At 52.4% G+C, this 20388-nt stretch overlaps 2 protein-coding genes and 1 long non-coding RNA gene across 12 annotated transcripts in view; 2 read left to right on the forward strand and 1 right to left on the reverse strand.

The window, feature by feature from the left end:
- DNM3 (dynamin 3) overlaps positions 1-7092 on the forward strand; it is a 182154-nt gene extending 175062 nt beyond the window's left edge. For 7 of the 10 annotated variants that reach the window (XM_068690741.1, XM_068690737.1, XM_068690739.1 and 4 more), the window contains one exon: positions 462-4815. In XM_068690741.1, coding sequence (XP_068546842.1) covers positions 462-531 — 70 coding nt within the window. In that variant the 3' untranslated portion in view covers positions 532-4815. Of the gene's footprint in view, positions 1-461; positions 4816-6259 lie in introns of those variants that run through there. The other 3 variants (XM_068690740.1, XM_068690738.1, XM_068690736.1) reach the window with 3 other exon arrangements.
- A 2164-nt stretch (positions 7093-9256) lies between these two features.
- Positions 9257-20360, forward strand: LOC137860458 (uncharacterized). Its single transcript, XR_011098921.1, has 3 exons — positions 9257-9389; positions 14463-19362; positions 19613-20360. It is a non-coding gene; the product is annotated as an uncharacterized lncRNA (long non-coding RNA).
- PIGC (phosphatidylinositol glycan anchor biosynthesis class C) lies at positions 11308-12531 on the reverse strand. Its single transcript, XM_068690754.1, has one exon. It carries the CDS (start codon positions 12296-12298, stop codon positions 11405-11407), a length of 894 nt encoding a protein of 297 aa, XP_068546855.1. The 5' UTR covers positions 12299-12531; the 3' UTR covers positions 11308-11404.
- Positions 20361-20388: the final 28 nt, after the last annotated feature.

Consider the following 20388-nt stretch of genomic DNA (forward strand, 5'->3'; position numbering starts at 1 on the left):
TTTATATTCTTGTGATGATCGAGGCTGGATTGAGGAATGGAGAGAGTTGTACCACCCATGAAAGAAAATGGGGAGCAAAAAGGCTGTGAAAGAGAAGGAACGGAACAAATAGCAGCAGGATGGTGCTGAATAGCTAGGTAAGAGAGCAGCCTGGCTGTGAGGACCGGCAGGATCAGAAAGCAGGAATAATGATCATCCCCTGGTGCTTCCCCTGGCCTAAGAGGGTAACTGTGTTCAGAGGTTAAGACTGTGGACTGTCGAATACACGAGAGAGCTGAGGTATGCATGTGGCACTCTACTGTCCTCATTGTCAGGCATGCTTAGAACTGTCGTGCTTTGGTGCATGTGGAAATGTGACTTTTGTGTTTTATGTGCATGTGCGTGTTCACGTAGCGACAGCAAACGGTGCGGGGTTCGTTCTCAGTGTTTGTGCTTACTGTCTCTTTTCTCTCTCTCTCCAGTCGAAGACCACCCCCTTCACCTACTCGGCCCACTGTAATTCGTCCGTTAGATTCATCCCTGTTAGACTAAATGAAGTTTCTGGCATGCCATTCCTTGTTAACCAAATATGTGGAAGCAAATTGCTTGGTAACTGTTGCAATAACCAATGTATAGTCGCATGTATGGACATCTATAGGCAAGTAACCAATTTTACTGATATACTCTGTCCATTCTGCTTTGTTTATGAGGTCTTAAATGTTTTGGGAAGGTCTGTACTGTCTTGACTTTTCCTTTCACAATAGCTGATGTTAGCTAACTTACTGACACACGTGTTTGCTCAGGCAGCCATGCTCACGATCCTGTACACTCAAAGGAGGGCTTGAGTTTGTGTGTGTTTGTGCACGTGTTGATTTGAGCTGCATCTTCTTTTCTCTTCTCTGCAAGGAACCTTGCTTTTTATTTGTACCTTCCAGGTTTTCTGCCATTTGGCATTTTACAGTTGTGCCCACCTTCTTTTTTGATGGTTGAACCAGGCAAAGAAAACCAATGTGGTTTCTTATCAAGCTCTTCTGACAGCCCCACACCTCCATGCTTCTTTTGCAAGAAACTTGCTGGAAGGCTGCTTCTCCCATAATTTCTTCTTCTCCGAAGCCTAGTTTATAAGGAATGCTGTTAAACTGGAAGGGTGTGTATGGGACAATGTGTTTTATTTCCTTTCCTCATGGATGACTGATACTTCGAGCTTGGGTGATTAGTAAGGACCGGGCTGCAGTGCCCCAGCCTGCAAGGTGTGGAGCTGTCTCACTAGCAGCAAGGATGGGAGAAGGGTGGTTTGAAGAGCCAGTACGTGACAGAGTGGTGTGTGCTGGCTCAGTTTGTCCTCTGGTAGTGCTTACTCACCTTAGTCCTCCCACTGAACTCGTAGGAAGGTTTATGCATAGGTGAGTGCATGTAGTGTGTATATATATATATATTGCATGGCGGGATCCAGGGAACTGAGCATTGTTTTTGGCCATTTTGTGAAGCAGAGGGGAGGTAGATATATGTACATATATGTATACACATATGCATACACGCATGCACAGCTGTAAATAGGTGACCACTCCTCTGCCCACTGTGTGAGCCAATTCAGAGCTATGGCCTAGATTTGCATCTGAGCTTTCCAAGGATCCACTGTGGATTTGAGATACTTGCTCACACCAGTCGACAAATTGCCGGTATGTCCTCCAAAAAAAGATTTTCTCTTTGCATTTCTTGATATCCCACACACCTCAGATTAGGAGTCACTTTATCCAGCCAGCTACTGAGAAGTGCTCAGCTGTGCACCCTGGCAGTGTATTATTTTAGCAGACGTTCACCTTCCGAGGTCCTCTCTGCCTGTTGCTTTACACGTTCTGTATCAATGCGTTATAAAAACCTTTTGTCTTAACTCGGCATTACTTCACTTTAAACACTTAGAGTCAGTGTTACCCGTGTAGTTTAAAACTTCTTGAGTCGACAGAATTAAGCTAGAGATTAATTTCAGAAAATATTAATTGCTGTTATTACAATTATGGTTACAGATCCCTAGGCAAAGCAATTGGTGGTTTCAAAGGTCCCCGCTATAATCAGTCCAATAAATTCATTTATTGAGGCTGCATGTAGGGCTCCAGCGCGCTGTAGCTCCGTGGTTAGGAAGAATCCAATCAAAGAGCCACAGCCAATGGGGATTTTTGCTGTTAAATATTCCCAGGCTGCTGATTAAATAAGTTGTGTTTGCCGCTGAAGCAAATCATGTTTCTGCTTGCATAAGAGAGACAAGTTTGGGAAAGCATCATGATTTGTATGTTAGCCTAACTTTAATTTCCTGTAAACCTCGTACTTACGACACACACGTGGGGAGTCTAGAGGTCAACATCTGAAGCATGGGGGAGATGGAATTTGTCAGAGCACCAGCACCTCGGTGATCTCAGAAAAGACCTTAAATGGCTGCTGTGTGTTTGGAGAACAGGCCTACAGCTTCACAATCAGGTGCACAGAGTCAGCTTTCAAGGATGAAAAGGCTGTAAGAGGCTGTAAGTCCAACTGCACGTTTCTGGTTTTTACTACCAAAAACTACTCAAAGCATATTTTGATCATGTTTCTTGGTCTACAGCTTTCTGCTGCATGGTACTCTCTGCTGTTACGTGTAGTCCATCAATCAGGTGTATTTTTATAGCTATAGTAGTCCATTTTGTTGCCTGGCCAGCAAATCTGTGTATAGCTTGTCAGAGCTCTATCACTGACTGGCAGCTGCCTTCTGATAGAAAGTCAAGCTTAGCACCTCTTGCAGCTTAGCCACAGAAGGTCACTGTACCCCCAGATTTGTTCAGTGATGCTGCAAGCCTATGGTTTGGGGTTATCCCACCTCACCCTAAGCATTTTGCTGAGTTGCCTCCAGAAGGGGTGATTCAGACCGGTGTGACTGCATGGGAATGCTGGTAAGGTAGGAGCTTAATTAGATGACAAAGCTCTTGGCCTAAAAACATGTATTTAAATCCTCTGTACCTGAGACTTCTGAATTTAATGACTGTTTCTGTCAAGCATAAAGGAAATAGCTAGCACAGTTCAGCACTATCCTTAACTCTGCCCCACAGGAAATTGTATTTCTCAGCGGCAATCCTGAATTGTAAATGAAGCTCCCAGGAGCGGATTGAGGAGAGAAAGAGGAGGCAGCAGTGAGGCATCCGTGGCCCTGGTGTGAGCACCATCTGGTTCTGTGCTCAGTATTGAGCTTGTGGGACGTAGCAGGTAGCTGCACTCCCCTCCTCTGCATCTCCATCACACCTAAATCTGGACCTGCTGCTAAAATGCAATGCTTTTAGATGTGTAGGCTAATAATTAACCTTTAGCACAGATCCAGAGTTCGATGATTTTACCTCTTCTTGCATATATACTTTTTAGAATCAACTATGTAGAATTGTTTCTAGGAAAAATGCTAAGTGCTTCACAAGAAATTGCCAATTCCAACTGAATAAACACTCTGCTCCTAGCCTTGACCCCTTTTCTTGTGCTGTGCAGTGCCTGGGATGGATGATTCTGGTGAGCCATCTCTCTCCCATCCCTTGTTCTCAGAGGAGCAACTTGCCATCACCTCACTCCACACCTGAAGGAGAGGAGAACAGGCTCACCAGTACCTTAAGGGATCTACTGAGGGGACTGGCTGGCTAAGACTGGCTTCTGTCCCCTCTGCAGACACCCTTCCCCAGGGTCAGCTGAACCTGAGCTTCTGGATCAGAGAAGCACAGGTTACTCTCCCTTCGTTTGATCCCCTCTGGCAAAGCTCAGAAGATTGCTAAGGAGCAGAGGAGACTCCCGTTAAGCAACAGCAGGTTTTTTGAGCTTACGTGAGGCAGATGATGTAGGCAGCTAGGTTTCAGGAGGGTGTTTATCTAGTATTGCGTGTAGGCTAAGCCCGAGTCTCTGCCCGGAGAACATGTTCCACTTTTCCTTGTCATGGCTGACCAGCAGCTGAGGAGTTTGCTCATGCCGTAAATAGTTCTTGGCCTTTGATGTCAGGGGATCTTGCGTTACGTTAAAATGCTTGTATGTTCAGAGAAAAGGCTTACGTACATAGTTAACCTGTGTTTATTTTATTGCTGATCTTGTTGCACTTTGAGTAAGCCTCGTAAAAATAGATTATTATATTAAAGGAGATGTGTTAGAGGTTACGACACTTCATGTTAAAGCATAACATAGAAAATATTATACTCTGTATCGCAGGCCAATACACTAAACGTGTGTACATCATATGGAGATTACTGGCTAGTTCTGTCTTTCTGTCTTAAAACAGTCCAAACCTCCTGAATTGAAAGCAGACCTATTTTGCACATGTGGCACTGGGGAGACATGGACTTTTTGGGATGCTTGTGGCACACGTCCTCCCGCGGTGGCACTGAACCTGCTCCCTGGGCTCTAGCAGAACAGCTTCCCTGTGTAAATGAACGTTACTCTGCCTGTCTTTCCTCTTGCTTTGTCTGCAGGCGAGCTGATACCGATGGCTCCTCCCGTCCAGACAGTCCTCCACTCTTGCTTGATATATGATTTGTCCCGTCTTGCCGGCCGTTTGCTTTACTTCCTGTCTCTTTACTTTTCCAGGATGGTGTAAACAATGACTTCTTTTTGTAAGAAGCAAGCGCTTAATTTCTTTCCGAATTTTGCTCTGTATGTTAATGCCCTGTTTCATATGAGCCAAAACATCTGCCTTTGGTTTCGTAGTCTGTAAATGGTTCCTGGTGTTGACCTTTGAGCACAGTGAGTCGATTCCCGAAACCATGGTCATTACCGAGCATCGCATACACCTGCTGTAAACATGTTATGCTGCATTTCTGAACCTGAAATAAACTGTAACTCCTGCTGGGCTTTTATTATTACTTTCTGGATGTGCATGAGCGGGCTCCAGTCTTGTACCGTAATCTCTGCCTGCTCCCCACCTCGGTTGGGTCTGCAGCGAGGATTTACCGGAGAGGTGCGTTGCAGTTCAGATCACTCCAAGTGTCGGGAAAAGGGGAGACGAGAGAGAAGTAGCCCACGGGAAGCATTCAACCTTCTGCCCTGCTAGGGGCTTGGATGCTTTGGGGATGTTTTGCTGAGTGGATATTTTTCAAGCAGAGCCTGGTGTTGGTTTCATTGCTGGGAGAAGCATATTTGAGGGGGGCCGAGAGCTGAGCACAGGGCCAGGCTGAGTCCTCAGGAGCAGAGTAAAACTGTGCCTGTGTACGTGTGCTGCTTGGAAGGGATTTCCCCTACAGCAGTTGTGTATGACCACACAGCTGCCTCAGAATGCCTTGATTACTCAGTTCCTCCCTCAGATTGGTATGAGCCAAGTAACTGGAATGGGTGCTCGGAGAAGCAGGTCTGCATGGCACGAGCACAGCACAGCAGCAGGGGGCATTTCCCACCAAGCAGCAGGCACTCAGCTGGTCCTTAGGTTTGAGGAAATTGGGAACAAAAGGTGGAACAAGCAAAGCAGTAACGGCCCCATTTGCGTTCACAGCAAGCTTGCTGTAACACTTGGGGACATTTTTTTTTAATAGCCTTTAATGGATGCGCCCGAGGCAGTCTGAGCAGTCTCCCTCAGCAAACAGCAGCATGACACACGTGTCCGTCTGCCTGGGGTACGTTACCTCTCCCTCTGTGAGTTGCTTCCAGGCGTGCTGGCCGGCAATGCACCAGTGCTGTGTGCTGGATAACGGGCTGAGCGGCCGCTCTTCTCCATCCAGGCCACGGAGCCATCCACTGCCAAGGGTCTCTCCTGCAGGTTTTGGCAGTAGATTGATTACGCTGCTGTCACCCAAGCTTTTAGCCTTCCCCAGCAAGGTTCCCTTCAGATACCCCAGTCCAGCTCATAGACACATCTTGTTCACTCTCTCCTGATTTCATCAGAGTCTCATTTGAAAAAGCTCTATTGCAAGAGCAGCGTTTGCAGCAGGTAGTGGTGTAGATTTTAAGGCTGGCTAGAGGAAAGCTCTTCTAGGAGGATATTATTTCCTGCACGAAAAGTAGAAAGCCTCTGAGCAGCAACCTTCACACTTGTGATGGGGTTGTCCTAGCTCTCTGGCGCCAGCACATCAGATGGGAAATGGTGAGGATGAAAGCAGAGGCTGTGCTGATAGCCAGCTGATTCTAATCTCCTTCTTGCTCTTTTCCTCACTGTGCATGTTCGGTGCCTTTTTTTTCCTTAACCCATTTTGTTAAGATAAATTTGTATATGAGTCATTCTATTGTATCTCGACCTTTTGTTTTAAATCTCTTCTCCCCCTCCCCTTGAATTTTGGGTTATTTTTTGTCTTTTTCCTAGGCGACCTCCTCCAGCTGTTCCAGGAAGATCGTCCTAACACACACACATCTTTTTTTTTTTTTTTTGTTATGTGCAGTCTGTCATCTTTTCTCCAAAATTATCTTTAATTTGCACTAGTCTATTTGTAAATGAAATATTTTATTTTCAGATGTCAATGATAAGCCTGGATATAAAGAAAATAAAAGTCTGGCTACAAAATGAATGTGTGCTGGTTTTCTATTGAAGGATTTACCTACTGCTTCTCAAATGGAGCCATTAATGCTCCTTCCACAAAAGCAATTGCCTGTGCTCTGTGGAGACCCCCACCCTCCGAGGTGTTGGAGGGAGGGACATACTGCTGGGATTCCACCTCCAATTTCTGAATTCACAAGCCACCAGGACTGCTCAGTGTAAATACCTTTGGCTTAGTATTAGCAGGAAGAAGAATAATCAACGTCTTGAACAACAGAGACTGCAAAAGGCTCCTAACAGATGCTTAACGCACCCGCAGCAGCACCTGGCTGCGTGCTGAGTGGAAAGTTGAAGATCGCAGCAGTCTCTCTGCTGATGAATCTGCACACTTATAGACACATCGCAGCTGTTCTCACCGCTTTTTTCAAGCTAAACCTCTAAATTCTCTGCGAGCTGACCTCGTTGGAGCATCAGAGCTCAAATAGCTGCAGGTAGCTACCTCTGGGATTCCAAGTATTTCTGTCCCTCTGGCATCCGAGTGAAAGATAAGCAGGCCAGGTAAGATAAATAAGCCAGGTCTGACAAAGCTCTGCCGAGTTGGAGCAGTTCTTGCAGCTGATTTAGGACCCCTCTGACAACTCCTCTATCCAGGGAACTGCTGCCCCACCATGCTGGTAAATGAGTTTGCTCAAATGATAGGGGGTTGTAAGCCCAGAGAGCTGCAGACTTGTACAGATTTTTGTTTGCACCTCACTTAGGCTTTGTCTTTTGATGGAGTACAACAAAGGAAACAATAAAGGTATTAGCAGAAAGTGGGGAAAACACAAAAATGCCAAGTACAGTAACTCTTAGGGAGATAATCATTCCTGCTAGACTTCTGAATTGTATGTACTAGACTAGGAATTGCAGGAGCTGGAAAGAGAATAGTGATGGGCAATGTGCTTCCCAGCACCCTGGTTAAAGGGAGAAGTAGAGGATCCTAATGGTCGTGTGAACATAACTTCCAAAAGGTAGGACGAGAAGTGAGCTTGGGCTGGCTTACTTTGCTGCATCTCTCAGCAGTGGAACTCGCTGCCCTCAGAGACAGAGGCAAAACAAACAACAAAAACAGCATTCAGGAATTGTGCTTTTCAGGATTGCAGGAGAGATGACATCTGTACCCAGCTGGCTCTGCAAGAGGCAGGAGGTTTTGGCTTCACTTCACCTCTGAGGTAAGAGAGAATGGGACCAGGCTGAATTTTACAAGCTACTTTTTTTTTTCCAGGTTGTTCAAGAACCTGTTCTGTACTAGGGCAGCTCTCACTGCTTTCCCTCTATGGTATGGCGTGGTACTGAGAAAGGAAGCAATGACAAAAGGTGGCTGATATTTTATTTCTAAGGCTTTATCTACTGCACCTCAGAAACTGCTGCTGCCCTCCTGTCTGCCAGCCAACCTCAGTGTGTTAGGATGTAAGGCACAAAGTTCTTTCAGGGGACGTTTTATAGTGTTATATCTTTCACAGAAACGTTTACCTTCTTCAGAAGTATTTGATAAAAATGTTGTTGGAGATAGGACTGAACTTCATGGTTTTCAGGTAGCTACTCCTAAAATCTCATAAATAGTAGAAGGGATTGGTTAGCATAAGGGCCTTTGTGCTGGGAAACCTTGGCCACGTGCTTTGGCTTCAGCTCGTGGGGTGACTTTCTGAAGAAGCCGTTTAACCTTGTCTGTGCCATTTCCATCTGGCAATGGCATATGTTCTGTGGGTAGGGGGAGAAGGCGGGTGGTGCTGCACCCCAGCCGGTGACATTATGCATCCCAGGCTGCTGCTCAGGGGATGATTTCAGACCAAAATCTTTGTTTTGGTTTCCTGATCGCTCAGACTGTTGCCGTTGCCTCTCGTGGCACAAAGCTACGTGACGTGCAGAGCAAAGCCTAGCGATTACTGTGGGAATTGGAGAGATAAAAAGGTCTTACCTTCAAAGACTAAAGCTTCACTGTTTCCAGGCTTCCCAGACGCTGGTCTCCCACGTGCAGGAGGGACAGAGGCCCCTGCCAGCCCGCTGGGGCTGCTGTGGGTGGCTGCCGCTTGCCTTTCACTGCTGCACGCTCTGTAGATGGAGATTCCAGACGGCACGTGGCAGCGACTCCCCCAGGAGCACGGCTTAGCCCCAGCCAGCGTGCAATTACTTGCGTTTGGGCCAGATTCAAATCACAAGAAAACGTCCCAGTGAGGCGCTGCATCTCAGTGGGACTTGGGAATGACAACTAGAAAGAAAGGAACTGCGCTTTTGTAACACAAAGTAATTTGTATTTAAAAAGTTTAATTCTGTAGAGGTGGTTGATGATGATTCAGCTACGTGCGAACTACAAAGGACCTATTTCTTTGCTTGGTCTCATCGTGGGCACCAGCAAAGCCTCAGAACGAGGCTCAGGTAGCGAGTGCTCAAAGGGCATCCGATTGTACTGCTGAGTTGAACACAGTTATGGCTAAGTTCTGCTCTGTAGGGCATGTTCTGACCTCAGGCACAAAGACGTACTCATTATGGCCATTTATTCCAGCAGTGCTGCAGAGTGTGCAGGCTAACGAGGCACAGAAAGGAAGCAGCAGGGCAGAACAGAGGCTTGTGGCTGCGTGTGGAGATGAAGCTGCCTGCGGCAAGCTGAGCAGGACAAATCCTGGCTGGAGCCAGGCAGAGGTGGCCTGCTGGATCAATCCAAGCCCAGGGATCTGTTTGTAGTGACCCACTGGGGTCTAGTTGGGGTTGATACGATTGTGGCACAGCCACCACATGCCATGGCTAGCCTCAACTTGCCCAATAGGTCTCCATCAGCTCGAGGCCACCCCACTGGGAACCCATCTCCTCCTCCTCCTGGACATGGCCATTCCCCAGCAGAGCAGGTGACCCGAACATCCCAGTGTGGGGCTGTCCTGCTGTGCACCGAGCAGCTCCAGACAAGCAGAGAGCTCCAGTGAAGGTAAGAGCACGGACTCTGGATCATTTCGAGTCCTCCTCAGGGTCTGAGATGAAGCTTTGCTGGGGGAGCAACACAGAGCCACAGAGTCTCTGCTAGTCCTTGTGTTTCTAGCTCCCTTATTGCCCAGAGCCACATTACTTCGTGCCCATTGCCACTTGGAATCATACCTTGGGAACTGATACTTGCACTTTTCCTAACCCAGGGTTGTTTTTGAGAGTCTGAATTTGAGCGGATTAATTTTTAGGAAACATTTTACTTCGGGTGAATGTGTCTGGCAGAAATTATGCTTTCTTGTAGCCTTAAATCCAGCCTCAAAACAAAAACCCCGAGGCTACCTTGCCCTGTTTGCATTAGCCTAATGAACCATCAGATCCCTGCAACCACCTTGAGCTGGTGGTGAGGGACAGCTGCCCCCCAGCCCCATGTGCTGTGCCTAACGATGAAAACAGCCCCCATGCACACACCGGTTCGTCCCCATTATCCTGGATGTTGCACATTCAGAATGGAGTCAGGCGTGTGCTCCACCTGAGATGCACCAGCAATTGATAACCACAAAGATTTATGACTGCAGTTAGGAACAGTTTGGGGACAGCGGTGTGTTTGTGCAGCAGCAGCTTCAAGTAAACCTGACTGCTGCTAGCACGGCCCCTACCAAGACAGAAATTAACTGCAGGAGCCGGGCAGGCTAGATTTGATTCCTTTCTTTGTCAATTTTTAACTTCTTAAATTTACACCAATCCCACTGGAGTCTTGCCCTACCGATGGACTCTGTGCATCTGCTTGGGGTGGCAGCATTGCAGTGGCATTAGCCTGACACAGGACGGGGCCCCCTGGTCCCTGGCAGCTGCCTGGCTTTCTTGGGAACCTCCTCGTGAAGAAATGATTTTCTTTCTGAAGGGCTGAAGAATGTCATCTTGATTGTGAGCATCTGGCTACTCCGCGCTCCCCGCGAGCCTGGAGCACATACTCTAAACCTCTGCAGGTTTTCTTTAATTAAAAACAAAATGAGATGTAGTTGTCACCATGACAACAAACAGCAACATTTAAAACTTGGCAAATGTCATAACAAAGCGCTGGAGGTGTTGGAGGCTCTGCAGTGGGTTCTCATTTCCTAGGAAGCCCAAGGAGCCAGCGCCTGCTCGCTGGGAAGACGCCAGTGCTCCACGTGAGCCGTTTGCCTGCAAAAAAACCCTTCACACTCGGTGGGTTTAATCGAGCAGGAACTCACACTTCTGCAGCAGCGGGGTGCCTTGCCCTTGTCATCTTTCACCATCCCAGAGCATGCGTGCAAAGCTGGTGCTGCTGCATCTTACAGGAAAACTCACTGGGATGGTTTAAACACCTCCTTGCACTGCTTCCAGGGTAGGAGGGGTCTGAGTGGCCTTTACACCGAAAGGAGCAGGGTGAAACACCGCAGGAATGAGAGCTGTCAGCCTCAGCTGCTGCAGGTCCCGTGGTCTGCAGAGGTGCTGGCGGTCTCAGACACTTGGTGGTGTGCATCTGCATACAGGTGTGTCTGCTTTGCCCAAGTTCGTGCCCTGCTGGACCACCTGCCCCTGGTGTGTGATGGAAAACAACTCAACAGCACAGCAAGGCCGGCTCGTCCCAGGCTGGCCTCCAGCTTGACTTGTTTGCCAGGAGCGCCCTCTGTTGCGGTATGTGCGGAGCTGGACAGACGGACACTGGACAGATTGTGCCGGACAGGACCAGGCTGGGCCCTGTCACCACTGCAGCACCCTGGGGCCGGGCTGGGTGCCCGCTGGGTGCACCCACAGAGTGTGCTGAGCTGCAGCTTCATCCCTCTGCAGGATTCTGCCCCGTCCCTCTGTCTCGATGGCCAGAGCTGGACAAAAATACCACCGTGGGTCTGCCAGGCACCACCCTGCTGCAGGGCTGTTACAGAGCACACACAGACACATTTCCCTGTGTGAGAGGTTTTATTGAGCTGGGGATCCCCCCAGAAAAGTCCCTCCGTGCTGCTTGCAGCACAGAGCCCCTCTCCCCCCTGGCCAGGCCTACGTGAGGAACCTGGAGAGGTCCTCCTTGATTTCTGCCTCGTCCCACGGCCCGTGGATGTTGTCCTTGAGCTGCTGAAGCCGGATGAGGCAGTAAGGGCAGAGGCAGGAGATGGAAAGCAGCAGCGAGGCGAAGAGCACGGCACCCACGCTGGAGACGCTCGCCAGCCCTGCCAGCGCCGCCAGCGCGAAGAGCACGGTCACTGCCACGTAGCAGCGCGGTGTCCGGGCCTTCAGCTTCTTCTGCAGCATGGGCCAGAGGGCGAAGATCTGCATGGCGAAGGTGACCATGACGAAGGCGTGGAGGGAGCGCGGCAAGCGCGAGGCCAGGCACACCGAGGCGAAGATGGCCATGTTAAGGGACAGCGTGCTGGACACGATGGCGGCGTTGGCGCCGTAGTCGAAGAAGATGAGGTGGCCGAGGAGCATGAAGACCGACATGGCGTAGATCGTGTCCGTGCTGATGGACTCCGTCAGCGTCTTCAGCACCGGGGAGAAGCCGTAGGTGAAGGCGAGGAACACCAGCGTGCTCTTCAGGTCTGCCCACCGCGTCCGCCCGCTCTCCCGCCGCCCAACCCCGGCGTCGATGGCATCGAAGAGCACGTAGCCGAGCAGCGAGGAGGCCAGGGCCGCCCCGAACAGCCCCTGTGGGCTCAGCACCCCGGCGTCCATGTACCACCAGGTGACGACGAAAACGCAGACGCTGCAGAGCTGCTGCACCACGGCCCCCGACTCGAAGACCACGGCCCAGTACTGGTACTGGCGGGCGTGGATGTTCTTCCGCAGCTCCTCCAGGAACCTCTGGTCCACGTAGTTATCGGGGAAGGGCTGCCGCTCGTACAGCACCTTCTGCCAGCAGCGCCTGGGGCTCGTCTCCACCTGCGCACACACCATGCTGCAGCCCAGGGGCTGAGGAAGGAGCCCGCTGCGGGACCCCTTTGGGCTCTGCCAGCGGGCTCGGGCAGCACCCACCTCCCCCTACAGCCCCCCCCAGGCACGGATAAGAAGCGGGGGCTGCCCACAGCGGCAGCAGGGACCCCTCAGAGCCCCCCCGGCCGCGGGGAAGGGACGCGGGATCCTCCCGGCCCCGCCGCCTCCGCCTCAGCCGAGCCCGGGCGGGCGCAAGGGACGCCGGGGAGCCCGCAGCCGCCATCTGGCGGTGGGAGCCCGGCCCTGCCCGGCTGAAGGGGCCGCTAATGAAATTCTCGATGATTATTAAATGATGAAAGATCCCCCTCCTTCAGCTCGTGACAGAGCAGCAGGCGCCGAGGCTGATTTTAGTTGAAGCACAGAAAGCGTGTGGGTGTTCCCAGCGCAGTGGGGAGGGGGTGATGGGACCCCCTGGCAGCCCACCCCTGTGCTCGTTTAGCCACCCCGCTTTGGTTTGGGGTCCCCTTGGGGTTCCTGTGAGCAACCGCGATGCTTTGGGGACACGGGGGCACCTCAGTGGACCTCAGTGGTGCGAGCTGCCTGAGTCTGAAGGGCGGCTGGGTACGTCCAGGTGGCCCAGACTTTGCCTGTGAGGCACTGACTCACCTGTGCCTGCGTGCCACGCCACGGGACCGGCCACGTCACCGCCCGTCCCCGCCGGTCAGAGGCGAGCCATGGAGTCACCCCTTGGCCCTGCTGGGGCAACGTGGCCGGCAGGGTGTCTTGGCAGCAGAGCAGCTGGGAGAGGGACATTCCCGTCACGCCCCGAGCAGTGCCTAGGGTCAAGGGTGCGAGCCGCGTTGTGAGCGCCTCAGTTCCCACTCTTCATTCCGTGGAGCATTTGGGGTTTGTGTTTCCTAAACCCCAGCGCAGGGGGAAGAAGCCGGCACCAGAGCACTTCCCCAGTGCCCCCCAGCCTGCGTTTCGGCTCTGAGACCACAAGGAACGGCTGTGGCGTTGCACAAGCGACCCCGCCGCGGACGTGCTTGGTTTCTGCAGGGCTCCCAGCCCCGCAATATGCCGCTAAAGCTGCTTGGAAGCGATGCTGGAAAAGGTGACAGGCTGGGATTTAAATAGCTGTGACTGATCTAGGCCTCCACCGGAGAAATCTGAATATCAAAGCATTCAAGGCACCGGTCTCAGGGGCTGCCTCGAAGTGTGTCTGTGTGTTCCCAGAGCGGGGCGATCGGGTGGGAACTGGTGTTTGTGGTGTGGCCCCCGTGCTTAGGGGCCGAGCGTGCCTGAGGCTGCAGGGCTAAGCATGGATCCTGGGCATCCCTGCATCCTTCAGCTCAGGTTTTTCCCTGTTATCCTGCCCGTGCTGAATCCAAAAGTGCACCAGGAGCAGGGCAGGTCACCTCACGGCACACACTCGGCCCTTTTTGCCATCCCGAGCTGCTGCTGCAGAGCCGGGCCCATCCACAGGCAGGTTTTGCTAGGTGTGGGGGTGGCGGGACCGGCAGGGCCGCCTGCAAGCACAGCTACACGCGCCTGGGCTTCATTCCTCTGACAACTGATCCTTGAGTTTTTCCCTTTGACCCTGGAGCTGAAACCTCCCTTTGCAGGAATGTTTTCGGGGGGAGGTTGGCGCAGCTCCAGCTGCTGAATTTTTCCATGAGCAGAGACCGGCCCCTGCCTTACAAGGCCCCACAGCGTTTGCTGCGGCTGCTCTCCTGCAATCACCTATTTAAGGATTTAAGTCCCCAGTGGGGAGTGGGACAATGCCAGCCCTTAGGCTCTGAGCAGCCCTGCAGCCACAAAGCTGGCACTGGTGGCTGTGAGCCCCATGGGAGGATGCTGGGGCACATGGAGCTGGTTGTCCAGGCTCCCCCTGCAGCAGTGGGCTGCTGACCACCTCCGTGAGGGTTCTCCTGTGCTTGCTGTTCCTAAAAAGTACAGCAGACTGAGCCCAGTTCTCCTGATCATCCCCCTTGCCATGCACAGGTTGGGTTTCCTGGCTCCAGGTCCATATCCCTGTCCCAGGGACAAGGTGATCCTGCCGGGGTCCCCTTCCAGCTCGAGGGCAGGGATCAATGGGATCCTGTCCTGTAGGGGATCTCTGTGCAAGTCAACAGTTCATTTATTTTTTTTAATGTTTTTTCTTTTTTTTTTTTTTAAATGTCCCTAGGAAACAGCAGCCAACAATGACGTGAAGAATGCACTCTGCCAGCTGCAGGCCAGGCGCTCCAAGGTGGGACACGGCCAAATTTCAGCTGCCCAGGTAACCTCAGCTCAACCCACACTGTACGTGGCACATCCTTAGCGCCCAGGGAGGAAACCAGGCTTCGGGACACAGCTGCAGCCTGTCTGAGGGACACGCAGGTGGGTTGTCACTGAAGTTGGGGATGAAAAAAGCAGGTTTGTGAGCAGGTTTGGTCTCAAGTTCCCAACACCAGGCAGAGCAGGGCTGGGGCTCCCAAATAAAGCTTTTGTCAGGCAGCTTCTGACTGCATTCCTTGTTGTTTCACCCCAAATCTGAAGCCTGGGGATGGGATGTGAGGTGCTGACCCAGATCTGCCACAGTCAGTGGAAACACTTGAAGAGCTGTAGGCGGTAAAACTCGCCAAAAAATCAGCCCCTTGAGGGACAAAAGCAGGGACAAAAGTGTTTGGGGGTGCTAGCAGCGAGGGTGATGGTTGCTGGCCCCAGCCTCCCCTAGCAGCTCTGGCACAGCACAAGCGGTGTGAAGGGACGTGGTGTTTCCTGGTGAGGTTTTTACTGTCTGCCCAGGGGAAATTTCTGTTCTTTGGCTGCGTAAGTGAAAAAAAAAAAAAAAAAAAAAAAAAACAGAAACAGGCTGGGGGGGTGGGGCAGGTAAACTGGATGAAACGGAGTACAGAAACAGGGCAGCTTTTATAGGAAGCGTACGGGGGCTGTTGCAGGAATGTGAGTTGAAAGCAATTGTCCTAGGGCAGAGTAAAGGAACCTGGTGTCTGTGGTGCATGCTGTGTGCTCACAGAGATGGTGGCTGAGCGCTGAGGCCATCCCTAGATCCCTGCCCCAGACTCCCCCTTCCACTGATGCTGCTGATCCCTTGTGCTAACCAGGGGGAGAGCAAAGCTCAGAGCAGTGGTGGGGCTTTCCTCTGGTTGTACTCTGTCACTGCAGGGGAGCTGAAAGGGGCTGTGGCCTGGGTGAACCCTACCTGTAACATTTTTTCTTGCCTGCAGAGGCAAACCATCCACTTGGGTTTTGTTTGTTCCTGCCCTTGCAGGGTTGCCCTGGGGCATTCGATTCCCTGGGAATGGCCCGCAGGCCCCTGGTCATCTGCCTCCCTGTCTTTAAATATCCGCCAGAGAGCAGAGGGGATGGAGCCAGGTGGGAATTTGGTTTATTTTAGTGCTTGGCAAGATGGGAAAGGAAGCAGCTGAGCCTACGGGGGTGCCCTTTGCATGACCCAGGCGCTTGCACCACTGTGAGCATGGTGCCACCAGCTCAGCCCAGTCCCTGTGCTGTGCCAGGGGAGTTTTGTCTTTTACAGCCCTTCTCGTCCCTTGGTGTACATTTGGCATGCTCCTTGTGCCACCGGTACAAAGCTGCAGGGGATGGCTGCCCCGGGCAGCCCCCAGCCTGGGGTACTGGCAGTTTTGGTTTTGTGTTGAGGAGGTGACAGCTGTGCCACCCTGCTGCATCACGCATCTGCCTCTTTGCCCTGCTTTGGCCTCAATTTGCATGAGGGGCTGCTCCCCCAGCCCCTCAGCACCTTGTGGGCAGCTTCAGCCCACGCTGTCCTCCCAGAAATAGAGCCAAAAACACAGCTTTACGCCTCCAAAGGCAAGTTTTGCCGTTTCTCTGTTTCTGTGGCAAGATTTGGTTTCTCTCTTTGCAGGAGGGCACGGCCAACAGGGAGCAGTGCTGCTGTGGCATGGGGCTCTGTGACAGCACAGCTGGCATGGAGCAGTGGCCTCCACACTGGGGTCACCCCAGCCCGTGGGGGCCAAGGACGTGGTTTTGGTTGTGTCACAGCTAGGACAGGACCAGGGCAATGGTAGGAGCCTGGGAGGTGTCACACTGCTCACTCCTCTGCCTCAACAATCCGTGCTGGGATGCGGGAGAGTGCAGGAGGCGACCACTGGCATTACCTCCGCCCATCTCCTGCCCCAAGCACGCATCCACCAGGGCTCTGGGAGCCGTGGGACCGTGCCTGGTCTACCCGTGCCAGATGTCAAGGCTCTCGATCGGCGCCGGCTGGCTGGAGATGAAAGCAGCCACGCTCCCACACTGGGTCACGCAGTCCCTGCCAGACACTGCTGTTTGCCGTCCCCCCTGCCTGCGGGGAGAGCTGCCTGCCTCCCCTGCAGTGTGGTCACACACCCAGGCGAGGGTCATCAGTGCTCCACGAAGCAGAGATGGGCAAAAACCTGGGGACAAGAGCTTGCAAACTGCCTGGGGACAGATCTGGCTGTGGGGACAGGTTTGTGTTCAGAAGGAGTGGGTCGTTGCCCCATCTCAGGGCACTGGCACAACCGTGGGATCCTTCAGGATGAAATAGGACCTCCTCAGGAAGCCACTGGCCTCAAATCCCCCTGCTGGAGGCCGCAGTAGGACGGGGAGTGCCGAGCCGTGACCCAGCACAGCACCAAGTTGTCAGTGATGTTATGTTTGGCCAGCACCAGCCTTCCCCGGCCCCGGGATGGGGTGATGAGAGCCCAGGGCAGCGCAGCAGCGTTCAGAAACAACATCGGGCCCCCCAAAAATTACAGTGCTGACTTTGGAAGGTGTCACAGCGGATGGGCAGAGTCCCCGTGGAAGGGGGAGCTGAAACCAGTGATTTCCAGTGATGTGCTTGTTCTGGGGCTCGGTGCCGGGACACATTAAGCAAACGTAACGAGGCACCGCGCAGAGCAAGCCTTTCAGTGACCCTACCCTACTGTATCTGCTGTTTATCGGGGGTCACTGTGACCCCTGTCTCACATCCAGGAGTCTGGCAGCCCCGCAGCACACCGTGGCATGCCGCAGGCTTTAGGTAATGCACAGGACGGGTGCAGGAGAGGAAATCAGCAAGCATGCACGAGGAGTTGCTGGGGTGCACATTTGGGATCGCACAGGAACACAGCACAAATGCCACTAGCACCCCTGGTGCCCCGTGCCAGGGGTGACATTTCTCAGGAGCTCCCACAAAAAAAAAAAAAATAAAAATAAAAATCTATCTCACAGCATTTATTGGGTGATAAAAGAGCAGTTGGCAGCTCTGCTGGAAGCAGCATTTCTCCTGTTTGGTTTTGCAAGGAAAATTATTCCAATCCCACTTCTCACACAGCTCTTTCCCCTTTGATGTGAGCTGAAGAGTTTTTGGCTACCCAGACGTTTCAGGGCTTTTTAAAAAAGTTTTACGCTGTTTCGCTGGATTTCCCCCCGCAAGTGGATTCCCCCCCGCAAGAGGTTAACGGTTCAGCTGTAAGTTAGAGGAAGTTATCTGAAGCAATCTTGCAATTTATAGCTTTTCGTTCACTAAATAAGAAACGGTCAGGAAATTAAACAGGAAATTGCATCTGGAAGGAAAACTCAGACAAAAGTTGAGTTGTCAGAACACGCTTAGGAAGGATTTGCTTTATTTTAAACAGTAAGGAGCCAAGATCAATAGTCAGAAAAAGAAGGAGCTTTGTGCAAATTAAATCACACATTAAGGAAAAAAAATAACAAAACACTTGGGGAAGAAAAGAAGGTTTTGTAAGGAGAAGGTGAGGATATCCTATGAAAAATCAGAAGTAAGGCTTCGCATTTTCAGCTTGGAGGTGCTGAAACACAAAGGCCTAGCTGAGAGCTTTACTTCAGCCCGTGCCAGCCTGGTTCCTGGCGTTGCCCACACCGTGCTTCACTGTGTGAGAAGCAGAAGCCAACAAGTGCCAAACACGATGCAGCTGCAGGGATCTTTCCAGGCCTCCCTCCTCCAGCAAAAGCTGCCGAGACGCTGCGTGCTCCTGGCCTCAGCTTTTCTGCAGGGTTGCCCAGCGGGGAGGGCCATCCCCAGCCGAATGGGAATGCTGGGCAAGGGAAAATGCAGCTGTGAGCACTGCTGCTCCTTCTGCAAACTGCAGTGCTTTATAAGGATCCCAAGCAAATATTTGCTCCCGTGTCGCCTACGTGCATTGTTCTCAGGGTTAATTACAGGCTCCAGCAGGGAGATTGGGTAAGCTGTGATGTTGTTTTACCATCATACTCCTCATCTTATCAGCCAGCGTTTGAGAAGCAAGCTTAGCAAGTGCCGAACTGTACGGGTAGGTCAGGGCTGATGACCCGAAGCCTCTGCCTGGCAGGTGGCACTGAAGGTTTTCAGGTGTACGCTTGTACCTGGCGGCACCTGACTCGAGGAAGCTTTTCTCCAGGATCCTTTATTATATTTACTGTGATGGCTTCCCTGAAACAATCTTTGCTATGACAGCTCTTCAACTGTGTATGGTTCAAGCTGCATGTGATTAATCCCCTGCTGATAAGAGGACCATAACACATGGGAGCCGTGCCAGCCCCAAGCAGCCACGTGGGCTGAGCAAATGTGGCCACAGAGGGGACCTGGAGAAGGCAGCTGTGGCCGAGGGTCGTGTTGCATTGCCTCTCGCAGCACTGTCCACCCCCAGGAGGAAGATTTTGGGCACTCCTTGACATGGTTAAAATAGCTGCGGGTGCGACGTGTGCTGTTGCTCCCACAGCTTGGAGAACACTGAGGAAGTTTGGGGGAATTTCCCACCACCAGGGGCACGGCTGGGGGACCTGCAGGGGGATTTCACTCAAAGCAAGAGCTCGGAGCCTACCACCCATTTCTGACAGGGCATTTTAACAAAGGGCCACCCTCCTCTTAGAAATGCCGTTGTTTGACTTGGCAGCGTGTCCTGAAGGTAATAACTGCTCTATCATCATCGCACTGCCACTGTGGAGACTCTGCCCTTTGCGGGAAGAGGTGGCGTGGTTCTGATGCAATCAGCAGGACATCCCCTGCAAGAAGGTGTGACAGCACTGGTAGAGAAAGGCAGCTGTAGTAGCACACCATCAAACCACGGGCACAGATGTGGGATCCGCATGGGACTCAGCAGGTTTGTGAGCTGGAGGGGACTCAAAAGGGTTGGCCTCAGGCGCAGCCCTGTCCTCACCCCATTGTGCCCTTGGGGACCAATGTATGCACTCACAGGGGACCTGCTAGTCTAAAACCAGGTCTGAAAACACTCTTCAGGACTCAAAGCATACTCAACTTTTGGGGCTTGACAATTTTTGGCAAGAAAATAAAAAAGAGCGGGCTGTGCTTCTTGCGAAAACGTGTGCTTTTATGAAACATTTCCTTGGCAGGCTGGCTCAGGTCCCGCCAAGAGCCACCTCAGCAGCACCGTGCCCAGGACGAGCAACGCAAACACCTCTCAAACACCTCTCCTGCAGCCGGGAGGGCTGGAGCTCCTCGTGGGCCATGACTCAGCCCTTCTGCACCTCCCTCGGGGCGAAGCCGCCCTTCCTCACCCCGAGCCGTGGCGTGGGGTGAGGCTGTCCCCGTTGGCCGGAGTCCTGCTGTGTGCACATTTCCAGCGTGGCGTGCTTGTGACCGTTCACCCACGGACCTTGGGGCTCTCGTCATGCTGTGCGGGTGGGAGAGTGGGGTGTCCACGGTGTGATGTGGTGCTTTGTGTCACTGGGGCTTTGCATTTTGTCACGGGGGCTCTGTGGGGCTGTGTTAAAACCGGGATAAATCCTGTGAGCACACCGCTGGAACACACCTGAGCGTGTTCTGCCCCAAGGCTGACCACCCTCTACTTATTACAATGAATAAATTAATAGTAATAACGAATAATAACGGCTTGGCGCGTCTCGGGCACCCCCTGTGCCTAAGCACGCCCCGAGCTGCCTCCTGTGAGGCACCGTCCCTCCCCCCCCCAACCCTTGTATAAAATGGCCGCCGGCCGCCTCCCCATCACGAACTACAACCCCCATCACCCCCCGCGCTCCCCGCGCGCGGCCCGCTGGGAAATGTAGTCCTCCCGCCCCCCCCAGTCGCCTTTCTCCCCCGGACGGGGCGGGGCTCCCCGGCTGGAGCTCGCCTCGCCATTGGGCGCGGCGGGGCGCGGCGCGTGACG

The sequence above is a fragment of the Anas acuta genome, chromosome 8 (assembly GCF_963932015.1).
Source record: "Anas acuta chromosome 8, bAnaAcu1.1, whole genome shotgun sequence".
Lineage (NCBI taxonomy): Eukaryota > Metazoa > Chordata > Aves > Anseriformes > Anatidae > Anas > Anas acuta.

Excerpts from the sequence above, each read along its gene's own strand:
- PIGC (XM_068690754.1), bottom strand. The coding sequence starts at position 12,298 with ATGGTGTGTGCGCAGGTGGAGACGAGCCCCAGGCGCTGCTGGCAGAAG.